Source organism: Dendrobates tinctorius, unplaced genomic scaffold, assembly GCF_039654945.1.
Source record: "Dendrobates tinctorius isolate UK_male_01 unplaced genomic scaffold, ASM3965494v1 ptg000348l, whole genome shotgun sequence".
Taxonomy (NCBI): Eukaryota; Metazoa; Chordata; class Amphibia; order Anura; family Dendrobatidae; genus Dendrobates; species Dendrobates tinctorius.
In genome coordinates this window covers 22067-49771 of record NW_027362014.1, presented here as the reverse complement: position 1 = coordinate 49771, position 27705 = coordinate 22067, and the positions used below count along the sequence as shown (strand labels likewise).

Genomic DNA, 27705 nt, shown 5'->3' with positions numbered 1-27705 from the left:
CCAGTCACCCCGCACCATTACTACCACCACCTGAGACAGGTAATGAGGAGCCAACACGGAGAGAGAGGAGTCACCAGTCACCCCGCACCATTACTACCACCACCTGAGACAGGTAATGAGGAGCCAACACGGAGAGCGAGGAGTCACCAGTCACCCCGCACCATTACTACCACCACCTGAGACAGGTAACGAGGAGCAAACACGGAGAGCGAGGAGTCACCAGTCACCCCGCACCATTACTACCACCGCCTGAGACAGGTAATGAGGAGCCAACACGGAGAGCGAGGCGTCACCAGTCACCCCGCACCATTACTACCACCACCTGAGACAGGTAACGAGGAGCAAACACGGAGAGCGAGGAGTCACCAGTCACCCCGCACCATTACTACTGGTATATAAATAATAATAATAATAATACCGTGGCCTGAGGCGCCCGCACCGCTGAGGACAAAAACTCAGGGGAAAAAAATATATATTAATGAAAGACCAAAATGTATAAACTAAGAATATGGACGGATATAACGGGGCGGCTGCAGAGCGGAGATCAACATTCTGCTCTCTTCACTCAGGAGTCGGGAAACATCCCCCCCTCCGCAGAGCCCCCTGGTGGTTACTATAGCAGCCGCTCCCTCCGCCGCCATCTTCCCGGAGTCCGCAGGCTCTGTCCTCTCTAATTTCTCAAACTGTTACTTGTTCAACCAGCGATTAAAACGAAGCTGTGAGCCAATCAGATGACAGGACGTCACAAGGCCCGCCCACCGACGCCTGGGAGCCGGAAATATGGCGTCTGCGGCAGAGAGAGCGAAGCTCGTGGTGGTCGGAGGAGGAATCGCCGGGGTCACGTGTGCAGAGCAGGTGAGACTCGGGGGCGCATGCTTACCCCTGCCTGGCTGTTATAGGCAGAGCTGTGACGTCACAACTGTCATTTATATGTGAGCTGGATATTGACTTAAAGGGCCGCTTCACATGGCGGTGTCCGAAAGGAGCCTCCCCCTGGCTGGGGCCTTCCCTGGAGGAACATCTGGCTGCTCCCGTGTTTCAGACTCGTAAATGAGGCTCCACGGACTTTATTTGCATATTCGCATTCATGTGTGTCAGGAAGAGCCGAAAGATATCCCACCGCTGCCACCAATCATCAGGGACCGGCGCTACCGATCCCACCGCTGCCACCAATCATCAGGGACCGGCGCTACCGATCCCACCGCTGCCACCAATCATCAGGGACCGGCGCTACCGATCCCACCGCTGCCACCAATCATCAGGGACCGGCGCTACCGATCCCACCGCTGCCACCAATCATCAGGGACCGGCGCTACCGATCCCACCGCTGCCACCAATCATCAGGGACCGGCGCTACCGATCCCACCGCTGCCACCAATCATCAGGGACCGGCGCTACCGATCCCACCGCTGCCACCAATCATCAGGGACCGGCGCTACCGATCCCACCGCTGCCACCAATCATCAGGGACCGGCGCTACCGATCCCACCGCTGCCACCAATCATCAGGGACCGGCGCTACCGATCCCACCGCTGCCACCAATCATCAGGGACCGGCGCTACCGATCCCACCGCTGCCACCAATCATCAGGGACCGGCGCTACCGATCCCACCGCTGCCACCAATCATCAGGGACCGGCGCTACCGATCCCACCGCTGCCACCAATCATCAGGGACCGGCGCTACCGATCCCACCGCTGCCACCAATCATCAGGGAGCGGCGCTACCGATCCCACCGCTGCCACCAATCATCGTTGACCGGCGCTACCGATCCCACCGCTGCCACCAATCATCGTTGACCGGCGCTACCGATCCCACCGCTGCCACCAATCATCGTTGACCGGCGCTACCGATCCCACCGCTGCCACCAATCATCAGGGACTGCTGCTACCGATCCCACCGCTGCCACCAATCATCAGGGACCGGCGCTACCGATCCCACCGCTGCCACCAATCATCAGGGACCGGCACTACCGATCCCACCGCTGACACCAATCATCAGGGACCGGCGCTACCGATCCCACCGCTGCCACCAATCATCAGGGACCGGCGCTACCGATCCCACCTCTGACACCAATCATCAGGGACCGGCGCTACCGATCCCACCGCTGCCACCAATCATCAGGGACCGGCGCTACCGATCCCACCGCTGCCACCAATCATCAGGGACCGGCGCTACCGATCCCACCGCTGCCACCAATCATCAGGGACCGGCGCTACCGATCCCACCGCTGCCACCAATCATCAGGGACCGGCGCTACCGATCCCACCGCTGCCACCAATCATCAGGGACCGGCGCTACCGATCCCACCGCTGCAACCAATCATCAGGGACCGGCGCTACCGATCCCACCGCTGCCACCAGTCATCAGGGACCGGCGCTACCGATCCCACCGCTGCCACCAATCATCAGGGACCGGCGCTACCGATCCCACCGCTGACACCAATCATCAGGGACCGGCGCTACCGATCCCACCGCTGACACCAATCATCAGGGACCGGCGCTACCGATCCCACCGCTGACACCAATCATCAGGGACCGGCGCTACCGATCCCACCGCTGCCACCAATCATCAGGGACCGGCGCTACCGATCCCACCGCTGCCACCAATCATCAGGGACCGGCGCTACCGATCCCACCGCTGCCACCAATCATCAGGGACCGGCGCTACCGATCCCACCGCTGCCACCAATCATCAGGGACCGGCGCTACCGATCCCACCGCTGCCACCAATCATCAGGGACCGCTGCTACCGATCCCACCGCTGCCACCAATCATCAGGGACCGCTGCTACCGATCCCACCGCTGCCACCAATCATCAGGGAGCGGCGCTACCGATCCCACCGCTGCCACCAATCATCAGGGACCGGCGCTACCGATCCCACCGCTGCCACCAATCATCAGTACAGGCACACACTTGGCTGAGTATTGATGGACGGGGCCGCTGCTGCTCTCAGGTTATTGGTTGCTGCCCAGACTCCTCCGATCCCCGCACACGGGTATATATATATATATATATATATACTCTGTTCCAAGTTATTATGCAGAAAGAGTTGGAGTGATAAGGTTAGAGTTTGTCCTTTACACTCATTGCTGGTGATGTGTGTCAGGGCTCTTTATATCACTGAGAGCAATTGCAGATACCTGTGCACATTAGTTTGGCCGGTGTGTCCAAATAAAGGCAAGATACTGAAGAAGGCTGTTCCACATTATTAAGCAGCCGACATTTTTTGCCAAAATGGGAAAGAAAAAGGATGTGTCGGCTGCTGAGAAGCATCAAATTGTGGAGTATTTAGGTGAAGGCATGACTACAATCAACATTGCCAAGACACTTCATCGTGATCATCGCACAGTCAAGAAGTATGTCGCTGATTCCCAGCACACACGTGTGCGGCTGATAAGGAAACATTGAGGACTCTTTCCAACAGGCAATTGCGTCAGGTTAAAAGTGCAGCTGCAGAAATGCCTTGTCATAGCAGCAGACAAGTTTTTGAAGCTGCTGGTGCCTCCAACGCCCCCCGAACAACAAGATGCAGGGTCCTTCAGAGGTTTGCAGCTGTGCGTAAGCCGTCCTGTCGACCACCTCTATCCACTGCACACAAGCAGAAACGGCTCCAGTGGCCAAACGAGACATGAAGACCGATGAGTGCCGTGCAACGCTCGATGGTCCAGATGGATGGAGTGGAGGATGACTGGTGGATGGACACCCCATGAAAACACGGCTAAGGCGCCCACAAGGAGGAGGTGGAGTAATGTTTTGGGCTGGAGTCATGGGGAGAGAGATTGTCGGCCCCTTTAGGATCCCTGAAGGGGTAAAGATGAACTCCATAATCTATGTGGAGTTTCTAAAACAGCACTTCCCGCCATGGTTCAAGAGGAAGAACCGTGCTTTCCGCAGCCAGATCATTGTCATGCCTGATAATGCAGCGTCTCCTGCTGCAAATAACACATCTGCCTCTCTGGCTGCTATGGGCAGAAAAGAGGACAAACTTATGGTGTGGCCACCATCTTCCCCGGACCTCAACCCCACTGAGAACCTCTGGAGCATCATCACATGGAGCGTCTATGATGGCGGGAGGCAGCTCACATCTAAGCCACAGCTCTGGGAGGGGATTCTGTCCACAGGCAAAACAACTGGAGCACAAACCATCCAAAAACTGACAAATCCAATGGACGAGAGAGTTCAGAAGCTTCTTTCCAACAAGGGTCCTATGTGCAAATGTAACATCACCGAGAAGAAAGGTCTGACCTGAAAACTGTTTGATTTCATTTTGTAATAAGCTGATAATGCTTATAACTCCACAATTCACCATTGTTTTGTTCAAAATAAAAATAAAAAGGTTGAAAACTCTGCTGAGCATAATAATTTTGAACATGCATTGTGAGTGTTTCTTATTTGTAAAAATATACTGTTTTCATAGGCAGATTGTTCAAAAACATTGCAATTATACTAGAATATTAGATGACTGGGAAATAACAATGACGGCAATTCATAGAGGTAATTTACAGAAAATAGGAGGAAATATTTTTTGCATAATAATTTGGAACACAGTGTATGCATGCTCCGGTACAGTCACCACCGAGCTCCACAATCAGAGAGAGTCCAGCTGCCACCGATCGTTTAGTACAGGCCGATACTGGTAACGTGGGGCCTCGCGAGGCTTCAGGGTGCGGTTTATAGAGCAAGAGGAATGAAGCTGTTACATTTTCTATCATTAATCCCACAATTCGGCCGCAATGATAAATACACAAGAGATGTTAGAGGGGACGAGATAACACAGTGTGTACAGGCGCATAAATAACCGGGAGAAGCACAAGAAACGTACCAGACCTGATGTCACAGGAATGGCGCAGATCTGCAGGAGGGGGCACTCCAAAACTGTGCAGTCTTTACAGCAGCTGTATCCCCCAGCACTGCTCATGGGGTCTAGGCCAGAACCAGCTTTTACCAGGTACCAGCCGCTCCTACCGACCTCCCCCGGTGGCCTCAGATGGGGGCCGGTAAATGATGAGATCCATGATCTTAAGGATATTTGCCCCCCTGGAGGTCCCAGGCGGGGGATATTAACCCCACATTTCTATCATTATTTTAGCTTTCTATACATGAGACATGGCATATACAATGTTATCCACCTGTCCGATATTAATTCTGGGCTAATGTGCAGACCGCAGAGCAATGCAAATGAATGTGCTGCGCTCGGCACTGCGCCACCATGACGAAAAAATGTCTCCCATATCTATAGAGCCTACACCTGTCACTAATAACTAATATTCATATCTGGTACATGGCCGCACAAAGTCTGGGACATCGGCCATGTGGGACTGAAGTCAGGAAGATCCTAATTACACAGGGACAGAAAAGTGTCAGCACCCAAAGTTGCTGCTTCCTATTCATACAGAGCGCATCACAGGAGGGGGCCGCATCACAGGAGGGGGCCGCATCACAGGAGGGAGCCGCATCACAGGAGGGGGCCGCATCACAGGAGGGGGCCACATCACAGGGGGGAGCTGCATCACAGGAGGGGGCCACATCACAGGGGGGAGCTGCATCACAGGAGGGGCCGCATCACAGGAGGGGGCCGCATCACAGGAGGGGGCCGCATCACAGGGGGGAGCTGCATCACAGGAGGGGCCGCATCACAGGAGGGGGCCGCATCACAGGAGGGGGCCGCATCACAGTTGGGGCCGCATCACAGGGGGGAGCTGCATCACAGGAGGGGGCCGCATCACAGCAGGGAGCTGCATCACAGGAGGGGGCCGCATCACAGGGGGGGGCCACATCACAGGAGGGGCCGCATCACAGGAGGGGGCCACATCACAGGAGGGGCCGTATTATAGGAGGGGGCCCACGATCACAGGAGAAGGCCTCATAACGGGGGGGGGGGGCATGTCACACCACAGCAGGGGGTCGTAGAACTAATGTAAGAGTGTGTCAGCTCTTCTCCCCATGGCCCTGATTCCTCGTTCATACTCCGCACTCCTGCACCATATCAGATCGCTGTGATGTCTCTGATGTATAATTCTGTATTTTTCAGCTTTCTCTGCAGTTTCCCACTGATCTCATTTATCTCCTGACGGCGGCGCCGCTGATTAAAGCTGTGACCAATATTAGGCAGGTAAGCGCCTGGCGATGGCGGCGCCCAGTGTAGATGTGTGTGATCCGCTCAGCACGCTGGTGTCGTCCCCAGGTTTCTCGGGCGCTGGAGGAGTTTGATGTGGAGGAGCAGAGCAGCGGAGTCCTGCAGGCCCAGTACCCCAATATCCGAGTGCTGCACACAGCCGTGAAGGGGTTAAAGGCAGATGAGCAGGTGAGCTCCCAGACGGCGTGACGACCCCTCGGGGGCGGTGACGACAGGTGAACTTATGACGCTTCTCTTTGCCCGATGTTCTGCAGACGCTGATCACGGAGGACGGCACCTGCTACAGGTACGAGCAGCTCTGCGTGTGCACAGGAGCGCGGCCGCGGCTCATCGTGGAGGGGAATCCGTATGTGCTGGGGATCCGGGATACAGACAGCGCCCGGGTACGTGTCCCCGCCCTCCCCCCTCACTACATGACACTTTCCGGATATTCACCCTGCTGTGTTATATACATCTTACAGACTTTCCAGCATCACCTGAGCACAGCACGGAGAGTGCTGGTCGTGGGGAACGGCGGGATCGCACTGGAGCTGGTGTAAGCAGGAGCAAAGTCTGCTGCTACATGGTGCCAGAAGTCAGCTGTGTGCACCATCTAATGGCCACCCTCCTCCCTGAATACCATACTTGGCCTTTCTGCCCTTCATCTTTCTTTTCCGCTCTCCTTTCCTTTTTTGCCCCCCCCACCCCGTTTTTTAAACCTCCTTCCTCCCCTCATTCTCCTTCCCCTCATTCTCCTTTTCTCCTTCCTCCCGTTTTCCTTTCCTCCTTCCTCCCTCCTACTTTCTCCTCTTTTCCTCCTTCCTTCCCCTCGCTCTTTTCTTCCTCCCTCCCTCCTTTGCTCCTTCCTACCTTTCTCCTTCCTTCCGCCCCCTCACTCTTTTCCTCCTTCCTTCCCCTAGCTCTTTTCTTCCCTCCTCCCCCCCTCTCTCTCCTTTGCTCCTTCCTTCCTCCCCCTCTCCTTCCCTCTCTCCTTCCTCTTTCCTTCCCACCCCCTTGCTTCCTCCCCCTCGTTCTCGCTTTTCCTCCCCCCCTCACCTTTCCTCCTCACTCTCTCCTTTCCTCCTCCCTCCTCCTCACTCTCTCCTTTCCTCCTCCTCACTCTCTCCTTTCCTTCTTTCCTCCCAGGTATGAGATGGAAGGCTGTCAGGTCATTTGGGCCATTAAGGATAAATCCATCGGGAACACTTTCTTTGACGCTGGAGCCGCAGAGTTTCTTATCCCGCAGCTAAAATCAGCAAAAGTTGAACCTCCCCTAACCTGCAAAAGGACGAAGTACAGCACCGAGGGAGGCGCCAGTGAGTGCGGGGGTCCGGCAGAATTTGGAGAAAGAATAAAATTTGGTTTGTAATTGGCAGTGCTGTTGATTTCAGGGCAGACGGACGGGCGGCTCGGCAGCGCTCTGGGCCCAGACTGGCACGATGGAGTGGATCTAAGAGCTGCACAGCAGGTCGGTACCTGCACGGGGGACGACAGCCCCCAATATTCTGTACAGTCACTGCTCCTCTCCCCACAGATCTCCCGCTGCGTCCACATCGAGACGGGGTGCGAAGTGCAGAGGATCCTCCTCCACCAGGAATACAAGGGGTTAAATATCCCAGCACTGTCTGTGCCAGGAGAAACAGAAACGGGCGCCACCTCCGACCCAGGTAACCCGATAACAAGGAGTAATAGATTGTAGTCTCCTGTCCTACAGTCTCCTCCCCCAGTAATGGCTGATAACAGGGAGTAATAGATTGTAGTCTCCTGTCCTACAGTCTCCTCCCCAGTAATGGCTGATAACGGGGAGTAATAGATTGTAGTCTCCTGTCCTACAGTCTCCTCCCCAGTAATGGCTGATAACAGGGAGTAATAGATTGTAGTCTCCTGTCCTACAGTCTCCTCCCCAGTAATGGCTGATAACAGGGAGTAATAGATTGTAGTCTCCTGTCCTACAGTCTCCTCCCCAGTAATGGCTGATAACGGGGAGTAATAGATTGTAGTCTCCTGTCCTACAGTCTCCTCCCCAGTAATGGCTGATAACAGGGAGTAATAGATTGTAGTCTCCTGTCCTACAGTCTCCTCCCCAGTAATGGCTGATAACGGGGAGTAATAGATTGTAGTCTCCTGTCCTACAGTCTCCTCCCCAGTAATGGCTGATAACAGGGAGTAATAGATTGTAGTCTCCTGTCCTACAGTCTCCTCCCCAGTAATGGCTGATAACGGGGAGTAATAGATTGTAGTCTCCTGTCCTACAGTCTCCTCCCCAGTAATGGCTGATAACAGGGAGTAATAGATTGTAGTCTCCTGTCCTACAGTCTCCTCCCCAGTAATGGCTGATAACAGGGAGTAATAGATTGTAGTCTCCTGTCCTACAGTCTCCTCCCCAGTAATGGCTGATAACGGGGAGTAATAGATTGTAGTCTCCTGTCCTACAGTCTCCTCCCCCAGTAATGGCTGATAACAGGGAGTAATAGATTGTAGTCTCCTGTCCTACAGTCTCCTCCCCAGTAATGGCTGATAACAGGGAGTAATAGATTGTAGTCTCCTGTCCTACAGTCTCCTCCCCAGTAATGGCTGATAACGGGGAGTAATAGATTGTAGTCTCCTGTCCTACAGTCTCCTCCCCAGTAATGGCTGATAACAGGGAGTAATAGATTGTAGTCTCCTGTCCTACAGTCTCCTCCCCAGTAATGGCTGATAACGGGGAGTAATAGATTGTAGTCTCCTGTCCTACAGTCTCCTCCCCAGTAATGGCTGATAACAGGGAGTAATAGATTGTAGTCTCCTGTCCTACAGTCTCCTCCCCAGTAATGGCTGATAACAGGGAGTAATAGATTGTAGTCTCCTGTCCTACAGTCTCCTCCCCAGTAATGGCTGATAACAGGGAGTAATAGATTGTAGTCTCCTGTCCTACAGTCTCCTCCCCAGTAATGGCTGATAACAGGGAGTAATAGATTGTAGTCTCCTGTCCTACAGTCTCCTCCCCCAGTAATGGCTGATAACAGGGAGTAATAGATTGTAGTCTCCTGTCCTACAGTCTCCTCCCCCAGTAATGGCTGATAACAGGGAGTAATAGATTGTAGTCTCCTGTCCTACAGTCTCCTCCCCAGTAATGGCTGATAACGGGGAGTAATAGATTGTAGTCTCCTGTCCTACAGTCTCCTCCCCAGTAATGGCTGATAACAGGGAGTAATAGATTGTAGTCTCCTGTCCTACAGTCTCCTCCCCCAGTAATGGCTGATAACAGGGAGTAATAGATTGTAGTCTCCTGTCCTACAGTCTCCTCCCCCAGTAATGGCTGATAACAGGGAGTAATAGATTGTAGTCTCCTGTCCTACAGTCTCCTCCCCAGTAATGGCTGATAACAGGGAGTAATAGATTGTAGTCTCCTGTCCTACAGTCTCCTCCCCAGTAATGGCTGATAACAGGGAGTAATAGATTGTAGTCTCCTGTCCTACAGTCTCCTCCCCAGTAATGGCTGATAACAGGGAGTAATAGATTGTAGTCTCCTGTCCTACAGTCTCCTCCCCAGTAATGGCTGATAACAGGGAGTAATAGATTGTAGTCTCCTGTCCTACAGTCTCCTCCCCCAGTAATGGCTGATAACAGGGAGTAATAGATTGTAGTCTCCTGTCCTACAGTCTCCTCCCCCAGTAATGGCTGATAACAGGGAGTAATAGATTGTAGTCTCCTGTCCTACAGTCTCCTCCCCAGTAATGGCTGATAACAGGGAGTAATAGATTGTAGTCTCCTGTCCTACAGTCTCCTCCCCAGTAATGGCTGATAACAGGGAGTAATAGATTGTAGTCTCCTGTCCTACAGTCTCCTCCCCAGCAATGACTGATAACGGGGAGTAATAGATTGTAGTCTCTTGTCGTACAGTCTCCTCCTCCAGTAATGGCTGATAACGAGGAGTAATAGATTGTAGTCTCCTGTCCTACAGTCTCCTCCCCCAGTAATGGCCGATAACGGAGAGTAATAGATTGTAGTCTCCTGTCCTACAGTCTCCTCCCCCAGTAATGACTGATAACGGGGAGTAATAGATTGTAGTCTCTTGTCCTACAGTCTCCTCCCCCAGTAATGGCTGATAACGGAGAGTAATAGATTGTAGTCTCCTGTCCTACAGTCTCCTCCCCAGTAATGGCTGATAACGGGGAGTAATAGATTGTAGTCTCCTGTCCTACAGTCTCCTCCCCCAGTAATGGCCGATAACGGAGAGTAATAGATTGTAGTCTCCTGTCCTACAGTCTCCTCCCCAGTAATGGCTGATAACAGGGAGTAATAGATTGTAGTCTCCTGTCCTACAGTCTCCTCCCCCAGTAATGGCTGATAACGGAGAGTAATAGATTGTAGTCTCCTGTCCTACAGTCTCCTCCCCAGTAATGGCTGATAACGGGGAGTAATAGATTGTAGTCTCTTGTCCTACAGTCTCCTCCCCAGTAATGGCTGATAACAGGGAGTAATAGATTGTAGTCTCCTGTCCTACAGTCTCCTCCCCCAGTAATGGCTGATAATGGGGAGTAATAGATTGTAGTCTCCTGTCCTACAGTCTCCTCCCCCAGTAATGGCTGATAACGGAGAGTAATAGATTGTAGTCTCCTGTCCTACAGTCTCCTCCCCAGTAATGGCTGATAACGGGGAGTAATAGATTGTAGTCTCCTGTCCTACAGTCTCCTCCCCCAGTAATGGCCGATAACGGGGAGTAATAGATTGTAGTCTCCTGTCCTACAGTCTCCTCCCCAGTAATGGCTGATAACAGGGAGTAATAGATTGTAGTCTCCTGTCCTACAGTCTCCTCCCCAGTAATGGCTGATAACGAGGAGTAATAGATTGTAGTCTCCTGTCCTACAGTCTCCTCCCCAGTAATGGCTGATAACGGGGAGTAATAGATTGTAGTCTCCTGTCCTACAGTCTCCTCCCCAATAATGGCCGATAACGGGGAGTAATAGATTGTAGTCTCCTGTCCTACAGTCTCCTCCCCCAGTAATGGCTGATAACGGGGAGTAATAGATTGTAGTCTCCTGTCCTACAGTCTCCTCCCCAGTAATGGCTGATAACAGGGAGTAATAGATTGTAGTCTCCTGTCCTACAGTCTCCTCCCCAGTAATGACTGATAACGGGGAGTAATAGATTGTAGTCTCCAGTAATGTTGCACTGTCTGCATTCTCGTCTCTGCTGACACCTGGTGGTCAGTCCCAGCACTGCAGACTGTATCATTAGTTACTTTGTATCTGGTCTTTGGAGATTTTGCAGGAAGTTCCGGAATGTTCGGTGTTGGCGCCGTGTTGGGGGGCTGTGCCGGTTTACGCCCCTCCTGTGATGTTAATGCTGCCTCTTCTCTTCTGCAGATGATTGGCCGGTCTACGCTGAACTGACCAATGGTAAAATCTACGGCTGTGACTTCATCGTCAGCGCCACCGGGGTTTTCCCAAATGTTGAGCCGTTCATCAGCGGAAATGACGTAATACAATAAGCGGGGGACGGGGCGATGAGCGCGGGGGAGGGGATAATGATCTCTGTTTTTCAGTTGGATATTGGAGAAGATCGGGGGCTGAAGGTGGACGACCACATGAGAACGACGGCGAACAACGTGTACGCTGCGGGGGACGTGTGCAGCGCCGGATGGACACCCAGCCCCCACTGGCAGCAGGTACAGAACCACCGAGCATGTGGCCGATCATGTGACCCGACCCCAGTATCAGTGATGGTTCCTATGATTGGTTCCTGGCAGATGCGGCTGTGGACTCAGGCGCGACAGATGGGATGGTATGCAGCAAAGTGTATGGCGGCTGACCACCGCGGCGAGACCATCGACATGGACTTCTGCTTCGAGCTCTTCGCCCACGTCACAAAGTTCTTCAATTATAAGGTGTGAATAGGGCAGCGCCTGAGAGACGGCAAAGGTGGATCCCTCCAACCTGTCTCTGACCTCTTCTCCTCCCTCCCCTCCAGTCTCTGACCCCTTCTCCTCCTCCCTCAGGTGGTCCTGTTGGGTAGATACAACGCGCAGGGTCTGGGCGCGGATCATGAGCTGCTGCTGCGCTGCACCAAGGGCCGGGAGTACGTGAAGGTGGTGATGCAGCGCGGGCGGATGATGGGGGCAGTGCTCATTGGAGACACCGACCTGGAGGAGACGTTTGAGAACCTGATCCTGAACCAGATGGATCTGTCGGGGTACGGAGCGGATCTGCTGGACCCCAACATCGACATCGAGGATTACTTTGACTGACAGAGACAATGCTGCAGCCGTGGAGACTGCGTTACAGCGTGCGGCCCGGGGCAGCAGAACGATGGCCGCTCCCCACTGCTGCTGTGCAGGGAGCCGCCGGTCTGCTCCGCTGGAGCGGGACACTATAGAGCCGGACCACTGTGCTCTCGTCTCGGGGGGCTAACTACCCCTCATTACCAGATCTTTGCACCGCTGCCTTTTGCGGGGGGGATAATAACACCCCACGATCCTGCCCGGCCTTGGCATCTCTCTCCCGTTTCGTGTACGCAGCTGCCCTGCAGAGAAACAACGCTCTGCACCTCGTCTTATAACAGAACCATTTACTGTAAAAAAAAGTCTCCAAATAACAAAATCCATACACTGCAGCCCCTGGCGGGTGCACCGCTCAGAGCGGATGAATGAACCTCAACATCATCACTACAGCACAGACGAATGATGGGAGCGATCAGCGCCCCGGGCAGGGGTCTCCGCCCATGTGACCATGCCATGATTTCTGGCAGGGCGGGGGCTGGACGCCTACAGACTACAGCACCCAACAGTTCAGGACTACTCCCAGGTGTGTAAGGTAAGGAGCAGCATGTGCCCCAATAATGAGTGCAAGCATCCACCAGTCCTTGCTGTTGTCAGCCCTCGCTGTTGTCAGCCACTGCGCCTCCAAGCAGAGGACGAGGCAAGAAGCCTCAATCAATCACAATGGACACCGCGCTGCTGCTGCGGCTCTTCTTAGCTCGGGGGCTGCTGGATGGGGGAGGACGCCGGTGGTCAACACTTCCCTTCCCCAACTGGGCCTTTGTTGTGTTTGCGGAACTCTGCTGGGAGTTGTAGTCCTGAGACGGAGAAGACTTCAGGAACTTTGTCTTCTAGGGAAATAAAGGAATCAAATCACAAATCCTACTCCCATCATTCCAGAGCTCACAATGCATCACTACTCCCATCATCCCTAACCCCGGAGCTCACAATCTAATCTATCACACAGTGTATCACTACTCCCATCATCCCTGACCCCAGAGCTCACAATCTAATCTCCTATCACACAGTGTATCACTACTCCCATCATCCCTGACCCCAGAGCTCACAATCTAATCTATCACACAGTGTATCACTACTCCCATCATCCCCGACCCCGGAGCTCACAATCTAATCTCCTATCACACAGTGTATCACTACTCCCATCATCCCTGACCCCAGAGCTCACAATCTAATCTCCTATCACACAGTGTATCACTACTCCCATCATCCCCGACCCCGGAGCTCACAATCTAATCTATCACACAGTGTATCACTACTCCCATCATCCCCGACCCCGGAGCTCACAATCTAATCTCCTATCACACAGTGTATCACTACTCCCATCATCCCCGACCCCGGAGCTCACAATCTAATCTCCTATCACACAGTGTATCACTACTCCCATCATCCCCGACCCCGGAGCTCACAATCTAATCTATCACACAGTGTATCACTACCCCCATCATCCCTGACCCCACAGCTCACAATCTAATCTCCTATCACACAGTGTATCACTACTCCCATCATCCCCGACCCGGAGCTCACAATCTAATCTCCTATCACACAGTGTATCACTACTCCCATCATCCCTGACCCCAGAGCTCACAATCTAATCTCCTATCACACAGTGTATCACTACTCCCATCATCCCCGACCCCGGAGCTCACAATCTAATCTCCTATCACACAGTGTATCACTACTCCCATCATCCCTGACCCCAGAGCTCACAATCTAATCTATCACACAGTGTATCACTACTCCCATCATCCCTGACCCCAGAGCTCACAATCTAATCTCCTATCACACAGTGTATCACTACTCCCATCATCCCCGACCCCAGAGCTCACAATCTAATCTCCCATCACACAGTGTATCACTACTCCCATCATCCCTGACCCCAGAGCTCACAATGTAATCTCCCATCACACAGTGTATCATTACTCCCATCATCCCCGACCCCGGAGCTCACAATCTAATCTCCCATCACACAGTGTATCACTACTCCCATCATCCCTGACCCCGGAGCTCACAATCTAATCTCCTATCACACAGTGTATCACTACTCCCATCATCCCCGACCCCGGAGCTCACAATCTAATCTATCACAGTGTATCACTACTCCCATCATCCCTGACCCCAGAGCTCACAATCTAATCTCCTATCACACAGTGTATCACTACTCCCTTCATCCCTGACCCCAGAGCTCACAATCTAATCTCCCATCACACAGTGTATCACTACTCCCATCATCCCTGACCCCAGAGCTCACAATCTAATCTCCTATCACACAGTGTATCACTACTCCCATCATCCCTGACCCCAGCGCTCACAATCTAATCTATCACACAGTGTATCACTACTCCCATCATCCCTGACCCCGGAGCTCACAATCTAATCTCCCATCACACAGTGTATCACTACTCTCATCATCCCTGACCCCGGAGCTCACAATCTAATCTCCCATCACTCAGTGTATCACTACTCCCATCATCCCTGACCCCGGAGCTCACAATCTAATCTCCCATCACACAGTGTATCACTACTCCCATCATCCCTGACCCCGGAGCTCACAATCTAATCTCCCATCACACAGTGTATCACTACTCCCATCATCCCTGACCCCGGAGCTCACAATCTAATCTCCCATCACACAGTGTATCACTACTCCCATCATCCCTGACCCCGGAGCTCACAATCTAATCTCCTATCACACAGTGTATCACTACTCCCATCATCCCTGACCCCGGAGCTCACAATCTAATCTATCACACAGTGTATCACTACTCCCATCATCCCTGACCCCGGAGCTCACAATCTAATCTCCCATCACACAGTGTATCACTACTCCCATCATCCCTGACCCCAGAGCTCACAATCTAATCTCCCATCACACAGTGTATCACTACTCCCATCATCCCTGACCCCAGAGCTCACAATCTAATCTCCCATCACACAGTGTATCACTACTCCCATCATCCCTGACCCCAGAGCTCACAATCTAATCTCCCATCCCACAGTGTATCACTACTCCCATCATCCCCGACCCCGGAGCTCACAATCTAATCTCCTATCACACAGTGTATCACTACTCCCATCATCCCTGACCCCGGAGCTCACAATCTAATCTATCACACAGTGTATCACTGCTCCCATCATCCCTGACCCCGGAGCTCACAATCTAATCTCCTATCACACAGTGTATCACTACTCCCATCATCCCTGACCCCGGAGCTCACAATCTAATCTCCTATCACACAGTGTATCACTACTCCCATCATCCCTGACCCCGGAGCTCACAATCTAATCTCCTATCACACAGTGTATCACTGCTCCCATCATCCCTGACCCCGGAGCTCACAATCTAATCTCCTATCACACAGTGTATCACTACTCCCATCATCCCTGACCCCGGAGCTCACAATCTAATCTCCTATCACACAGTGTATCACTGCTCCCATCATCCCTGACCCCGGAGCTCACAATCTAATCTCCTATCACACAGTGTATCACTACTCCCATCATCCCTGACCCTGGAGCTCACAATCTAATCTATCACACAGTGTATCACTACTCCCATCATCCCTGACCCCGGAGCTCACAATCTAATCTCCTATCACACAGTGTATCACTACTCCCATCATCCCTGACCCCAGAGCTCACAATCTAATCTCCTATCACACAGTGTATCACTACCATCATCCCCGACCCCGGAGCTCACAATCTAATCTCCTATCACACAGTGTATCACTACTCCCATCATCCCTGACCCCGGAGCTCACAATCTAATCTCCTATCACACAGTGTATCACTGCTCCCATCATCCCTGACCCCGGAGCTCACAATCTAATCTCCTATCACACAGTGTATCACTACTCCCATCATCCCTGACCCTGGAGCTCACAATCTAATCTCCTATCACACAGTGTATCACTACTCCCATCATCCCTGACCCCGGAGCTCACAATCTAATCTCCTATCACACAGTGTATCACTACTCTCATCATCCCTGACCCCGGAGCTCACAATCTAATCTCCTATCACACAGTGTATCACTACTCCCATCATCCCTGACCCCGGAGCTCACAATCTAATCTCCTATCACACAGTGTATCACTACTCTCATCATCCCTGACCCCAGAGCTCACAATCTAATCTCCTATCACACAGTGTATCACTACTCCCATCATCCCTGACCCCAGAGCTCACAATCTAATCTCCTATCACACAGTGTATCAATACTCCCATCATCCCTGACCCCGGAGCTCACAATCTAATCTCCTATCACACAGTGTATCACTACTCCCATCATCCCTGACCCCAGAGCTCACAATCTAATCTCCTATTACACAGTGTATCACTACTCCCATCATCCCCGACCCCGGAGCTCACAATCTAATCTCCTATCACACAGTGTATCACTACTCCCATCATCCCTGACCCCGGAGCTCACAATCTAATCTCCTATCACACAGTGTATCACTACTCCCATCATCCCTGACCCCGGAGCTCACAATCTAATCTATCACACAGTGTATCACTACTCCCCTCATCCCTGACCCCAGAGCTCACAATCTAATCTCCCATCACACAATGTATCACTACTCCCATCATCCCTGACCCCAGAGCTCAAAATCTAATCTCCTATCACACAGTGTATCACTACTCCCATCATCCCTGACCCCGGAGCTCACAATCTAATCTCCTATCACACAGTGTATCACTACTCCCATCATCCCTGACCCCAGAGCTCACAATCTAATCTATCACACAGTGTATCACTACTCCCCTCATCCCTGACCCCAGAGCTCACAATCTAATCTCCCATCACACAATGTATCACTACTCCCATCATCCCTGACCCCAGAGCTCACAATCTAATCTCCTATTACACAGTGTATCACTACTCCCATCATCCCCGACCCCGGAGCTCACAATCTAATCTCCTATCACACAGTGTATCACTACTCCCATCATCCCTGACCCCGGAGCTCACAATCTAATCTCCTATCACACAGTGTATCACTACTCCCATCATCCCTGACCCCAGAGCTCACAATCTAATCTATCACACAGTGTATCACTACTCCCCTCATCCCTGACCCCAGAGCTCACAATCTAATCTCCCATCACACAATGTATCACTACTCCCATCATCCCTGACCCCGGAGCTCACAATCTAATCTCCTATCACACAGTGTATCACTACTCCCATCATCCCTGACCCCGGAGCTCAAAATCTAATGTCTGGGCCCCTCCTTGGGCCAGGACCCATCAGATGCTGACCTTCCTAACGGTGGTGCTCCGCCTGTGGAGGATGACAGGGTGCTTCTCGCTCCGCAGGGCGGTGGCTTTGGGCCCCTCTTTTATGTAGGAGATGGTGGCATACGCCGTGAAGCTGAAATCCTCCCTGAGGAGAGAAGACATGGAGGACGCAGTCACCAGAGGCGTGACTCATGGTGGCACAGTCATGGCTGGACCACCTTCGGGGACTTCTGTCAGTGCAGGTCACAGTCATCATTTACTTGTTGCGTCTCAGAGCTGAGGGGACGTTACAATGTATCTGTGCAGAAATCCTCTGAGCTGAAGGCAGCTGTGGAGGAACAGACTCTTACAGGGGAGGATGGGAGTAGTAGTGGTCCTCACCTGATGTACTGGTGCAGCAGCAGGTGGATGATGACCCTCTCCAGCTGGTCGCGGGGTAGCTGCGGGGGCAGGACCTGGGCCACGCGCAGTTTGGTGGCGCCTCTGCCACTCCAGGCGTCCATCAGCTTCAGTGGCGTCAGCTTCTCATCCATCTGCTCGGCCTGCTGCAGGATCTTCACCACGTCCCTGCCGAAATCCGACACGTCCACCGCCTCAGCGTCTGGAGATGAACAGACAGGGGGAACCATCAGAAAGCGGGGGATGTCAGGTGCACCATGCAGGGACAGCCCGCTTGCCCCAATACTCGGCACACTGCGGGGGACGGATCACTCGCCCCAATACTCGGCACACTGCGGGGGACGGATCACTCGCCCCAATACTCGGCACACTGCGGGGGACGGATCACTCGCCCCAATACTCGGCACACTGCGGGGGGACGGATCACTCGCCCCAATACTCGGCACACTGCGGGGGGACGGATCACTCGCCCCAATACTCGGCACACTGCGGGGGGACGGATCACTCGCCCCAATACTCGGCACACTGCGGGGGACGGATCACTCGCCCCAATACTCGGCACACTGCGGGGGACGGATCACTCGCCCCAATACTCGGCACACTGCGGGGGACGGATCACTCGCCCCAATACTCGGCACACTGCGGGGGACGGATCACTCGCCCCAATACTCGGCACACTGCGGGGGACGGATCACTCGCCCCAATACTCGGCACACTGCGGGGGACGGATCACTCGCCCCAATACTCGGCACACTGCGGGGGACGGATCACTCGCCCCAATACTCGGCACACTGCGGGGGACGGATCACTCGCCCCAATACTCGGCACACTGCGGGGGACGGATCACTCCCCGCAATACTCGGCACACTGCGGGGGAAGGATCACTCCCCCAATACTCGGCACAGTGCGGGGGACGGATCACTCCCCCCCAATACTCGGCACAGATCACTCCCCCCAATACTCGGCACAGTGCAGGGGACGGACCACTCCCCCCCAATACTCGGCACAGTGCGGGGGACGGACCACTCGCCCCAATACTCGGCACAGTGCGGGAGATGGACCACTCCCCCCAATACTCGGCACAGTGCGGGGGACGGATCACTCCCCCAATACTCGGCACACTGCGGGGGACGGATCACTCGCCCCAATACTCGGCACACTGCGGGGGACGGACCACTCGCCCCAATACTCGGCACACTGTGGAAAGCATACTACTCGCCCCAATACTCGGCACCGTGCGGGGGACGGACCACTCGCCTCCAATATTCAGCACCGTGTGGGCTGCGCTCTGCACTGCACCACTCAGGGGGCCGCACCACTCACCCCATCACTCGGGGCCGCGCTCTACACCATGCAGGGGAACACAGAACTCACCCCATCACTCAGGGTCGCGCTCTACTCCATGCGGGGGAACACAGAACTCACCCCATCACTCAGGGTCGCGCTCTACACCGTGCAGAAGAACACAGCACTCACCCCATCACTCAGGGGGCCACGTTCCACACCGTGCAGGGCACACAGCACTCACCCCATCACTCGGGGCCGCGCTCTACACCGTACAGGGGACACAGCACTCACCCCATCACTCAGAGGGCCACGCTCTACACCGTGCAGGGGACACAGCACTCACCCCATCACTCAGGGTCGCGCTCTACACCGTGCAGAAGAACACAGCACTCACCCCATCACTCAGAGGGCCACGCTCCACACCGTGCAGGGGACACAGCACTCACCCCATCACTCAGGGGGCCACGTTCCACACCGTGCAGGGCACACAGCACTCACCCCATCACTCGGGGCCGCGCTCTACACCGTACAGGGGACACAGCACTCACCCCATCACTCGGGGCCACGCTCCACACCGTGCAGGGGACACAGCACTCACCCCATCACTCGGGGTCGCGCTCCACACCATGCAGGGGACACAGCACTCACCCCATCACTCAGGGGGCCACGCTCTACACCATGCAGAGGAACACAGCACTCAGGGGGCCACGCTCCACACCGTACGGGGGACACAGCACTCACCCCATCACTCGGGGCCACGCTCCACACCGTGCAGAGGAACACAGCACTCACCCCATCACTCGGGGCCACGCTCTACACCGTACAGGGGACACAGCACTCACCCCATCACTCGGGGCCACGCTCCACACCGTGCAGGGGACACAGCACTCACCCCATCACTCGGGGTCGCGCTCCACACCATGCAGGGGACACAGCACTCACCCCATCACTCAGGGGGCCACGCTCTACACCATGCAGAGGAACACAGCACTCAGGGGGCCACGCTCCACACCGTACGGGGGACACAGCACTCACCCCATCACTCGGGGCCACGCTCCACACCGTGCAGAGGAACACAGCACTCACCCCATCACTCGGGGCCACGTTCTACACCGTGCAGAGGAACACAGCACTCACCCCATCTCTCAGGGGGCCACGATCTACACCGTGCAGAGGAACACAGCACTCACCCCATCACTCAGGGGGCCACACCACTCTCCCCAAAACTCAGTGGGCCGCACTCCACACCGTGCGGAGGACACATCACTCACCCCAATCACTGCAGCAGTTGTCACACATTTGATTGCAGTGAGTTGAGTCCCAGACCTCATCGAAATGCTGTGCGATCAGGACGCGTCTGCACCTGTGGGGATAACGTGATCAGTGCGGCGACCATACTGCAGCCCCCCCCCATCCACTGCTGCAGAGCCGGCACTCACCTGGTCACGTCCTGGCAATATCCCACCATCTCATAAAGCTTCTGCTGCCCCACGTTCTCCATCACCACCATGGAGCTGATCCGGAAGATGTCCCCAAATCCCGAGTACAGGATGCAGTCGGCCCGCCGGTCGTCCCGCCCTGACAATACAGCAGACGTGTGATGTCATCACGGGCTGACAACCCCTCACACGCGCACATGCAGGTTGTGAGCTCCGCTACCTGCTCGCCCGCTCTCCTGGTAATAGTTCTCCAGCGATTTGCTCATTGTGTGATGTATCACAAACCTCACGTCTGGTTTATCGATCCCCATCCCAAAAGCCACGGTGGCCACCACGACCTGCAGGACACACGACAGTGGAGAGTGATGGCAGCTGCACTACAACTCCCAGTGGTCACCCAGCTCCTGCAGCCTACGCACCTGCATCTTGTTTTCGGTCCACAACGTGTGCACTTTGGTTTTGTCCCGCGGCTCCATGTTGGCGTGGTAAGTCCCGGCCCGGACCCCGAGCTTCTGCAGACTCATCGTCACTTGTTCGGCGTCTTTCTGAGAAAAGCAGTAAATTATTCCTGTAAGAAGAGAAAGGGTTAATAAGGGAGTGGGGGGCCACAGCGCGAGGTTCCCAGGGGCCCCGTACACATCACCTGATTGGCCCTTGTACCGGCCATTAATCAGCTTCACAATCTCCTCGATGAAGTCGTTGGAAGAAGAGGGTTTGGGCCGAACCTGGAACATAAAACGTCAGTGTCAGGGCAGAGGTCTGAAGGTCTGAGGCTGCACCCAATCAGCAGGCAACAGACACTGCTTTGGTCTCAGTAGTACATCCCCCCCTGAGCCTGACAGCCCCCGGCACCCCCCCGAACCCAGCTGCATACCTCATACACAGCGGAGGTCTCAGTAGTACAGCCCCCTGCACCATACGCCCCCCTCCCCCCCCAGAGCCTGGCTGCATACCTTGTACACTGCAGAGGTTTCAGAGCAGCCTCCGGCAACAGACACCCCTCCAAAGCCCGACTGCGTACCTCATACACTGCGGAGGTCTCAGTAGTGCAGTCCTGGCACCAGCGCCCAGCCGCGTACCTCGCACACTGCAACAGACTCAGTAGTGTAGCCCCGGCACCAGACGCGTACCTCGTACACTGCAACAGTCTCAGTCGTGCAGCCCCGGCACCAGACGTCCCCCCAGAGGCCGGAAGCGTACTTCATACACTGCGACAGTCTCAGTCGTGCAGCCCCGGCACCAGACGTCCCCCCAGAGGCCGGAAGCGTACTTCATACACTGCAACAGTCTCAGTAGTGCAGCCCCGGTAACAGACGCCCCCCCAGAGGCTGGACGCGTACCTCGTACACTGCGACAGTCTGTGTAGCCCCGGCACCAGACGCGTACCTCGTACACTGCAACAGTCTCAGTAGTGCAGCCCCGGCACCAGACGCCCCCCCCCCCCCCAGAGGCCGGACGCGTACCTCATACACTGTGACAGTCTCAGTAGTGCAGCTCTGGCACCAGACGCGTACCTCGTACACTGCAACAGTCTCAGTAGTGCAGCCCCGGTAACAGACGCCCCCCCAGAGGCTGGACGCGTACCTCGTACACTGCGACAGTCTCAGTAGTGCAGCCCTGGCACCAGACGCATACCTCGTACACTGCGACAGTCTCAGTAGTGCAGCCCCTGGTACCTGAAGCCCCCAGAGCTCGGCTGCGTACCTCGTAGAATAGGTTAGGTCGGTTGAAGGAGGAAGTGAATGTCAGCGGCTTCTGCACACACAGGATTTTCTGGGCGTCCTTCAGAACGTGGCTGGTGGCCGTGGCAGTCAGTCCGATTATTGGGGCGTTGGGGAACTGGCGCTTCAGGATGCCAAGAGTCTTATAGTCTGGAGAAAGACAACCATCATCATCATCACCACCTCCTCAATCCCCCACACCAGGCCCATCTGCTCACCGGGTCGGAAGTCGTGGCCCCATTGGCTGCAGCAGTGGACCTCGTCGATGGCAATCCGGGCCAGCCGCCCGCCCTGATACGCCTTCTCCAGCCGTGACATGAACAGCTTGCTCTTGGCGATCTTCTCCGGGGTGACGTACAGCAGCCGCAGCTGGGAGTTACGGTCCACCATCTCCCTGTGCACCCACTTCACGTGATCCTGCAGCGCAGAGAGCGGGGGTGAGACAAGACAGCGCGAGACCTCCCACCATCCCACACCCCCTGGGTACACACCTTACTGCTTGCGGAGTTCACGGATGTGGACGAGACCCCCAGACGCTCCAGAACCATGAGCTGATCCTCCATCAAGGACACCAGTGGGCAGATCACCAGGGTGAACCCTGCCAAAAAACAGGACGACATGAGAAGCACCCGGCTCCTCGCCCTGCAAACAGCCAGGGGCGCAGCAGAGCCCTGACAACCTGGTGCCGACACCCCGCAGTCTCACCTTTCGAGCACATCGCTGGCAGCTGATAACACAGACTTTTCCCTCCGCCAGTTGGCATAATCAAGAAGACGTCTTTTCCGGCCATGGTGGCATTGATGGTCTCCAGCTGTAAGGGCCGGAAGGAATCCAGATGGAAGGAGGTCTGCAGGGTCTCCATCACAGACTGAGACCACGAGAAATCTGTAAGACGGGCGAAACGTGAGAACCACAGCCGAAACCAGGGGTAAGAGCGCCACCTCTGGTAGGAAGAAGAGCTGCAGGAAGAGCTCTGACAACCGAGCATAGGAGGAAAGCTCAATGACAACCAACATGGCCACCATGACACACCCCTCATAGAAACAGTGCAACCACGCAGAGGTCTGGGAAAGTGGGACAAATTAACAGCCCCTCCCCATACCTTGCCGCTTCCAGTCCTCCTCAGGACCCTCGTCCTCGGTGCTGGGCCCGGCCCCCTCAGACAGCCTCTGGATGCTCTTCTTCAGCGCGCTCTTCCTCTGCAGCAGCTCCTGTTGTCTCTCCAAGAGCTCCTGGATCTGCACCTCTATGGCCTGCAGCTCCGTGCTCACATCGTCCAGCTGCTCCACCAGCGCTGGGAACAGGAAGGTGAGGTGAGCAGTCATCATCCTGAGTCAGGCTTCCCTCACCCCACCATCCCCCCCCAGGGTTCCCCTCACCCCACCCATCCCGGGCTCCCCTCACCGCAGCCTCATAAGTCAAGCAAGTAGAAAGCTGCAGCTTTGGGTGTGAACATAGGAATAAGACGAGAAAGACTGATGGCTACGTACCGGGGAGGTCACTGCTCGCCATGTCCTATAGCCAATCACTGTGGAGGAATCAGAGAAGAAGAGGTCAGCAAGATGGCGGCCGAGGTCACAGACACTGCCGTCCCTCAAGAGGGGTTCACCCTGCGGTCAGCAGTGGATTGTGCAAGTGACAAATACTGAAAATGTCGTCTGCACAGGATGGCCTTATACCGCGGCTACAATCGGCGTCAGAGTATCTGTCACCAGAATCGTCTCATATCAGATAGCAGCAGACATGCCCCGGCGCGGACCTGTCGTCCCTCAGCAGCTCGCTGCACAATCCGCAGTCAGAGCTCATGGTCTCTCGGTGCAGTTACGTCTTTACTATTCGTCTGTCAGTAAATTACAGTTTTATGCACAAATTCCCTCATGTGACGTCAGAGCAGCGGCCGTCCGGCCGGCCATCACTGATCTGCAGCCAGGTCTCATGGGATCACTGGCCACACAGGAATCATTAGTGGCCTTACAACACAGCGCAGGGGAAGCCACCGCCGCAGAAAACGGCAAAGGACGCACGAGAAGCCAGAGGGGAAGAAGCCACCGCCGCAGAAAACATCAAAGGCTGCACGGGAAGCCACCGCCGCAGAAAATGGCAAGGGCTGCACGAGAAGCTGCAGGGGAAGAAGCCACCTCCGCAGAAAAGGGCAAAGGACACACGAGAAGCCGCAGGGGAAGAGGCAGAAAATGGCAAGGGCTGCACGAGAAGCCGCAGGGGAAGCAACCGCTGCAGAAAACGGCAAAGGCCTGCACGAGAAGCCGCAGGGGAAGAAGCCACCGCCGCAGAAAACGGCAAAGGACGCACGAGAAGCCACAGGGGAAGAAGCCACTGCCGAAGAAAGCGTCAAAGGCCGCACGGAAAGCCACCGCCGCAGAAAACGGCAAAGGACGCACGAGAAGCCGCAGGGGAAGAAGCCACCTCTGCAGAAAACGGCAAAGGCCGCACGAGAAGCTGCAGGGGAAGAAGCCACCTCTGCAGAAAAGGGCAAAGGCCACACGAGAAGCTGCAGGGGAAGAAGCAGAAAACGGCAAAGGCTGCACGAGAAGCCGCAGGGGAAGAAGCAGAAAATGGCAAAGGCTGCACGAGATGCCGCAGGGGAAGAAGCAGAAAACGGCAAAGGCCGCACGAGAAGCCGCAGGGGAAGGAGCAGAAAACGGCAAAGGCCGCACGAGAAGCCGCAGGGGAAGGAGCAGAAAACGGCAAAGGCCGCACGAGAAGCCGCAGGGGAAGGAGCAGAAAACGGCAAAGGCCGCAGGGGAAGGAGCAGAAAACGGCAAAGGCCGCACGAGAAGCCGCAGGGGAAGAAGCAGAAAACGGCAAAGGACGCACGAGAAGCCGCAGGGGAAGAAGCAGAAAACGGCAAAGGACGCACGAGAAGCCGCAGGGGAAGAAGCAGAAAACGGCAAAGGACGCACGAGAAGCCGCAGGGGAAGAAGCAGAAAACGGCAAAGGCCGCACGAGAAGCCGCAGGGGAAGAAGCAGAAAACGGCAAAGGCCGCACGAGAAGCCGCAGGGGAAGAAGCAGAAAACGGCAAAGGCCGCACGAGAAGCCGCAGGGGAAGAAGCAGAAAACGGCAAAGGCCGCACGAGAAGCCGCAGGGGAAGAAGCAGAAAACGGCAAAGGCCGCACGAGAAGCCGCAGGGGAAGGAGCAGAAAACGGCAAAGGCCGCACGAGAAGCCGCAGGGGAAGAAGCAGAAAACGGCAAAGGCCGCACGAGAAGCCGCAGGGGAAGAAGCAGAAAACGGCAAAGGCCGCACGAGAAGCCGCAGGGGAAGAAGCAAAAAACGGCAAAGGCCGCACGAGAAGCCGCAGGGGAAGAAGCAAAAAACGGCAAAGGCCGCACAAGAAGCCGCAGGGGAAGAAGCAGAAAACGGCAAAGGCCGCACGAGAAGCCGCAGGGGAAGAAGCAGAAAACGGCAAAGGCCGCACGAGAAGCCGCAGGGGAAGAAGCAGAAAACGGCAAAGGCCGCACGAGAAGCCGCAGGGGAAGAAGCAGAAAACGGCAAAGGCCGCACGAGAAGCCGCAGGGGAAGAAGCAGAAAACGGCAAAGGCCGCACGAGAAGCCGCAGGGGAAGAAGCAGAAAACGGCAAAGGCCGCACGAGAAGCCGCAGGGGAAGAAGCAAAAAACGGCAAAGGCCGCACGAGAAGCCGCAGGGGAAGAAGCAAAAAACGGCAAAGGCCGCACGAGAAGCCGCAGGGGAAGGAGCAGAAAACGGCAAAGGCCGCACGAGAAGCCGCAGGGGAAGAAGCAGAAAACGGCAAAGGCCGCACGAGAGGCCGCAGTGGAAGCAGAAAACGGCAAAGGCCGCACGAGAAGCCGCAGGGGAAGGAGCAAAAAACGGCAAAGGCCGCACGAGAAGCCGCAGGGGAAGGAGCAGAAAACGGCAAAGGCCGCACGAGAAGCCGCAGGGGAAGGAGCAGAAAACGGCAAAGGCCGCACGAGAAGCCGCAGGGGAAGGAGCAGAAAACGGCAAAGGCCGCACGAGAAGCCGCAGGGGAAGAAGCAGAAAACGGCAAAGGCCGCACGAGAAGCCGCAGGGGAAGGAGCAAAAAACGGCAAAGGCCGCACGAGAAGCCGCAGGGGAAGAAGCAAAAAACGGCAAAGGCCGCACGAGAAGCCGCAGGGGAAGAAGCAAAAAACGGCAAAGGCCGCACGAGAAGCCGCAGGGGAAGAAGCAAAAAACGGCAAAGGCCGCACGAGAAGCCGCAGGGGAAGAAGCAAAAAACGGCAAAGGCCGCACGAGAAGCCGCAGGGGAAGGAGCAGAAAACGGCAAAGGCCGCACGAGAAGCCGCAGGGGAAGAAGCAGAAAACGGCAAAGGCCGCACGAGAGGCCGCAGTGGAAGAAGCAGAAAACGGCAAAGGCCGCACGAGAAGCCGCAGGGGAAGGAGCAAAAAACGGCAAAGGCTGCACGAGAAGCCGCAGGGGAAGGAGCAGAAAACGGCAAAGGCCGCACGAGAAGCCGCAGGGGAAGGAGCAGAAAACGGCAAAGGCCGCACGAGAAGCCGCAGGGGAAGGAGCAAAAAACGGCAAAGGCCGCACGAGAAGCCGCAGGGGAAGGAGCAAAAAACGGCAAAGGCCGCACGAGAAGCCGCAGGGGAAGGAGCAAAAAACGGCAAAGGCCGCACGAGAAGCCGCAGGGGAAGGAGCAGAAAACGGCAAAGGCCGCACGAGAAGCCGCAGGGGAAGAAGCAGAAAACGGCAAAGGCCGCACGAGAAGCCGCAGGGGAAGAAGCAAAAAACGGCAAAGGCCGCACGAGAAGCCGCAAAAAACGGCAAAGGCCGCACGAGAAGCCGCAGGGGAAGGAGCAGAAAACGGCAAAGGCCGCACGAGAAGCCGCAGGGGAAGAAGCAGAAAACGGCAAAGGCCGCACGAGAAGCTGCAGGGGAAGGAGCAGAAAACTACAGAAGCCGCAGCGGCACCGCGCCCTGTGCTCTCGGAGCCGCTGGCGGTGTCTCCCGGTGGTCGCCGAGTGCACACAGACCCCAGACACCTGACAGGGTCCCGCCTGATGACGTCATGCCGGCGCTGCGCCGCTTCCCTACAGTCCCGGGTGTATACTCTACCTCACTGCTCACGGAAGTGTCAGGGATGCGGAGACACCGAGGAGGTTTACCGGCGCCGACGTTACCGGGCGCCTGAACCCCGCAGTCTCAAGCGGCCGGCATGCCTCTCAGGAAACCGACCAATCACAGAGCGCGCATAATTTACACGTCACGCACGCCAGCGCT

General features: G+C 55.4%; 2 protein-coding genes and 1 long non-coding RNA gene across 8 annotated transcripts in view; 1 reads left to right on the top strand and 2 right to left on the bottom strand.

The window, feature by feature from the left end:
* The window catches only part of LOC141075020 (uncharacterized), a 45002-nt gene extending 44413 nt beyond the window's left edge, over positions 1-589 (bottom strand). Inside the window, exon 1 of one of the 2 annotated variants that reach the window (XR_012227261.1) lies at positions 419-589. This is a non-coding gene — a long non-coding RNA (uncharacterized lncRNA). The remainder of the gene's footprint in view (positions 1-418) is intronic. The other variant, XR_012227260.1, reaches the window with a different exon arrangement.
* A 97-nt stretch (positions 590-686) lies between these two features.
* On the top strand, positions 687-13235 carry PYROXD1 (pyridine nucleotide-disulphide oxidoreductase domain 1). Of its 4 annotated transcripts, XM_073562338.1 has the most exons (12): positions 712-855; positions 6034-6114; positions 6187-6306; positions 6393-6521; positions 6600-6673; positions 7264-7433; positions 7509-7585; positions 7652-7784; positions 11466-11578; positions 11645-11767; positions 11849-11986; positions 12098-13235. In XM_073562338.1, the coding sequence occupies exons 1-12, from the start codon at positions 781-783 to the stop codon at positions 12344-12346; spliced, it is 1482 nt and encodes a 493-aa protein (XP_073418439.1). In that variant the 5' UTR covers positions 712-780; the 3' UTR covers positions 12347-13235. The 4 variants fall into 4 exon arrangements, with proteins under 4 accessions (XP_073418436.1, XP_073418438.1, XP_073418437.1 ...); XM_073562337.1 differs by having other exon boundaries at positions 703-855; positions 7509-7784; XM_073562336.1 differs by having other exon boundaries at positions 703-855; positions 6393-6673.
* RECQL (RecQ like helicase) lies at positions 12652-27675 on the bottom strand. 2 transcript variants are annotated; one of them, XM_073562333.1, is made up of 15 exons: positions 27541-27674; positions 23954-23991; positions 23566-23757; positions 23169-23348; positions 22955-23061; positions 22682-22880; positions 22447-22613; positions 21386-21467; positions 21162-21310; positions 20963-21080; positions 20743-20881; positions 20575-20666; positions 17999-18218; positions 17639-17762; positions 12652-13206 (listed from the first exon to the last, which is right to left on the bottom strand). In XM_073562333.1, exons 2-15 carry the CDS (start codon positions 23973-23975, stop codon positions 13027-13029), a joined length of 1971 nt encoding a protein of 656 aa, XP_073418434.1. In that variant the 5' UTR covers positions 23976-23991; positions 27541-27674; the 3' UTR covers positions 12652-13026. The 2 variants fall into 2 exon arrangements, with proteins under 2 accessions (XP_073418434.1, XP_073418435.1); XM_073562334.1 differs by lacking the exon at positions 23954-23991 and having other exon boundaries at positions 27541-27675.
* Between the last annotated feature and the right edge of the window lie 30 nt (positions 27676-27705).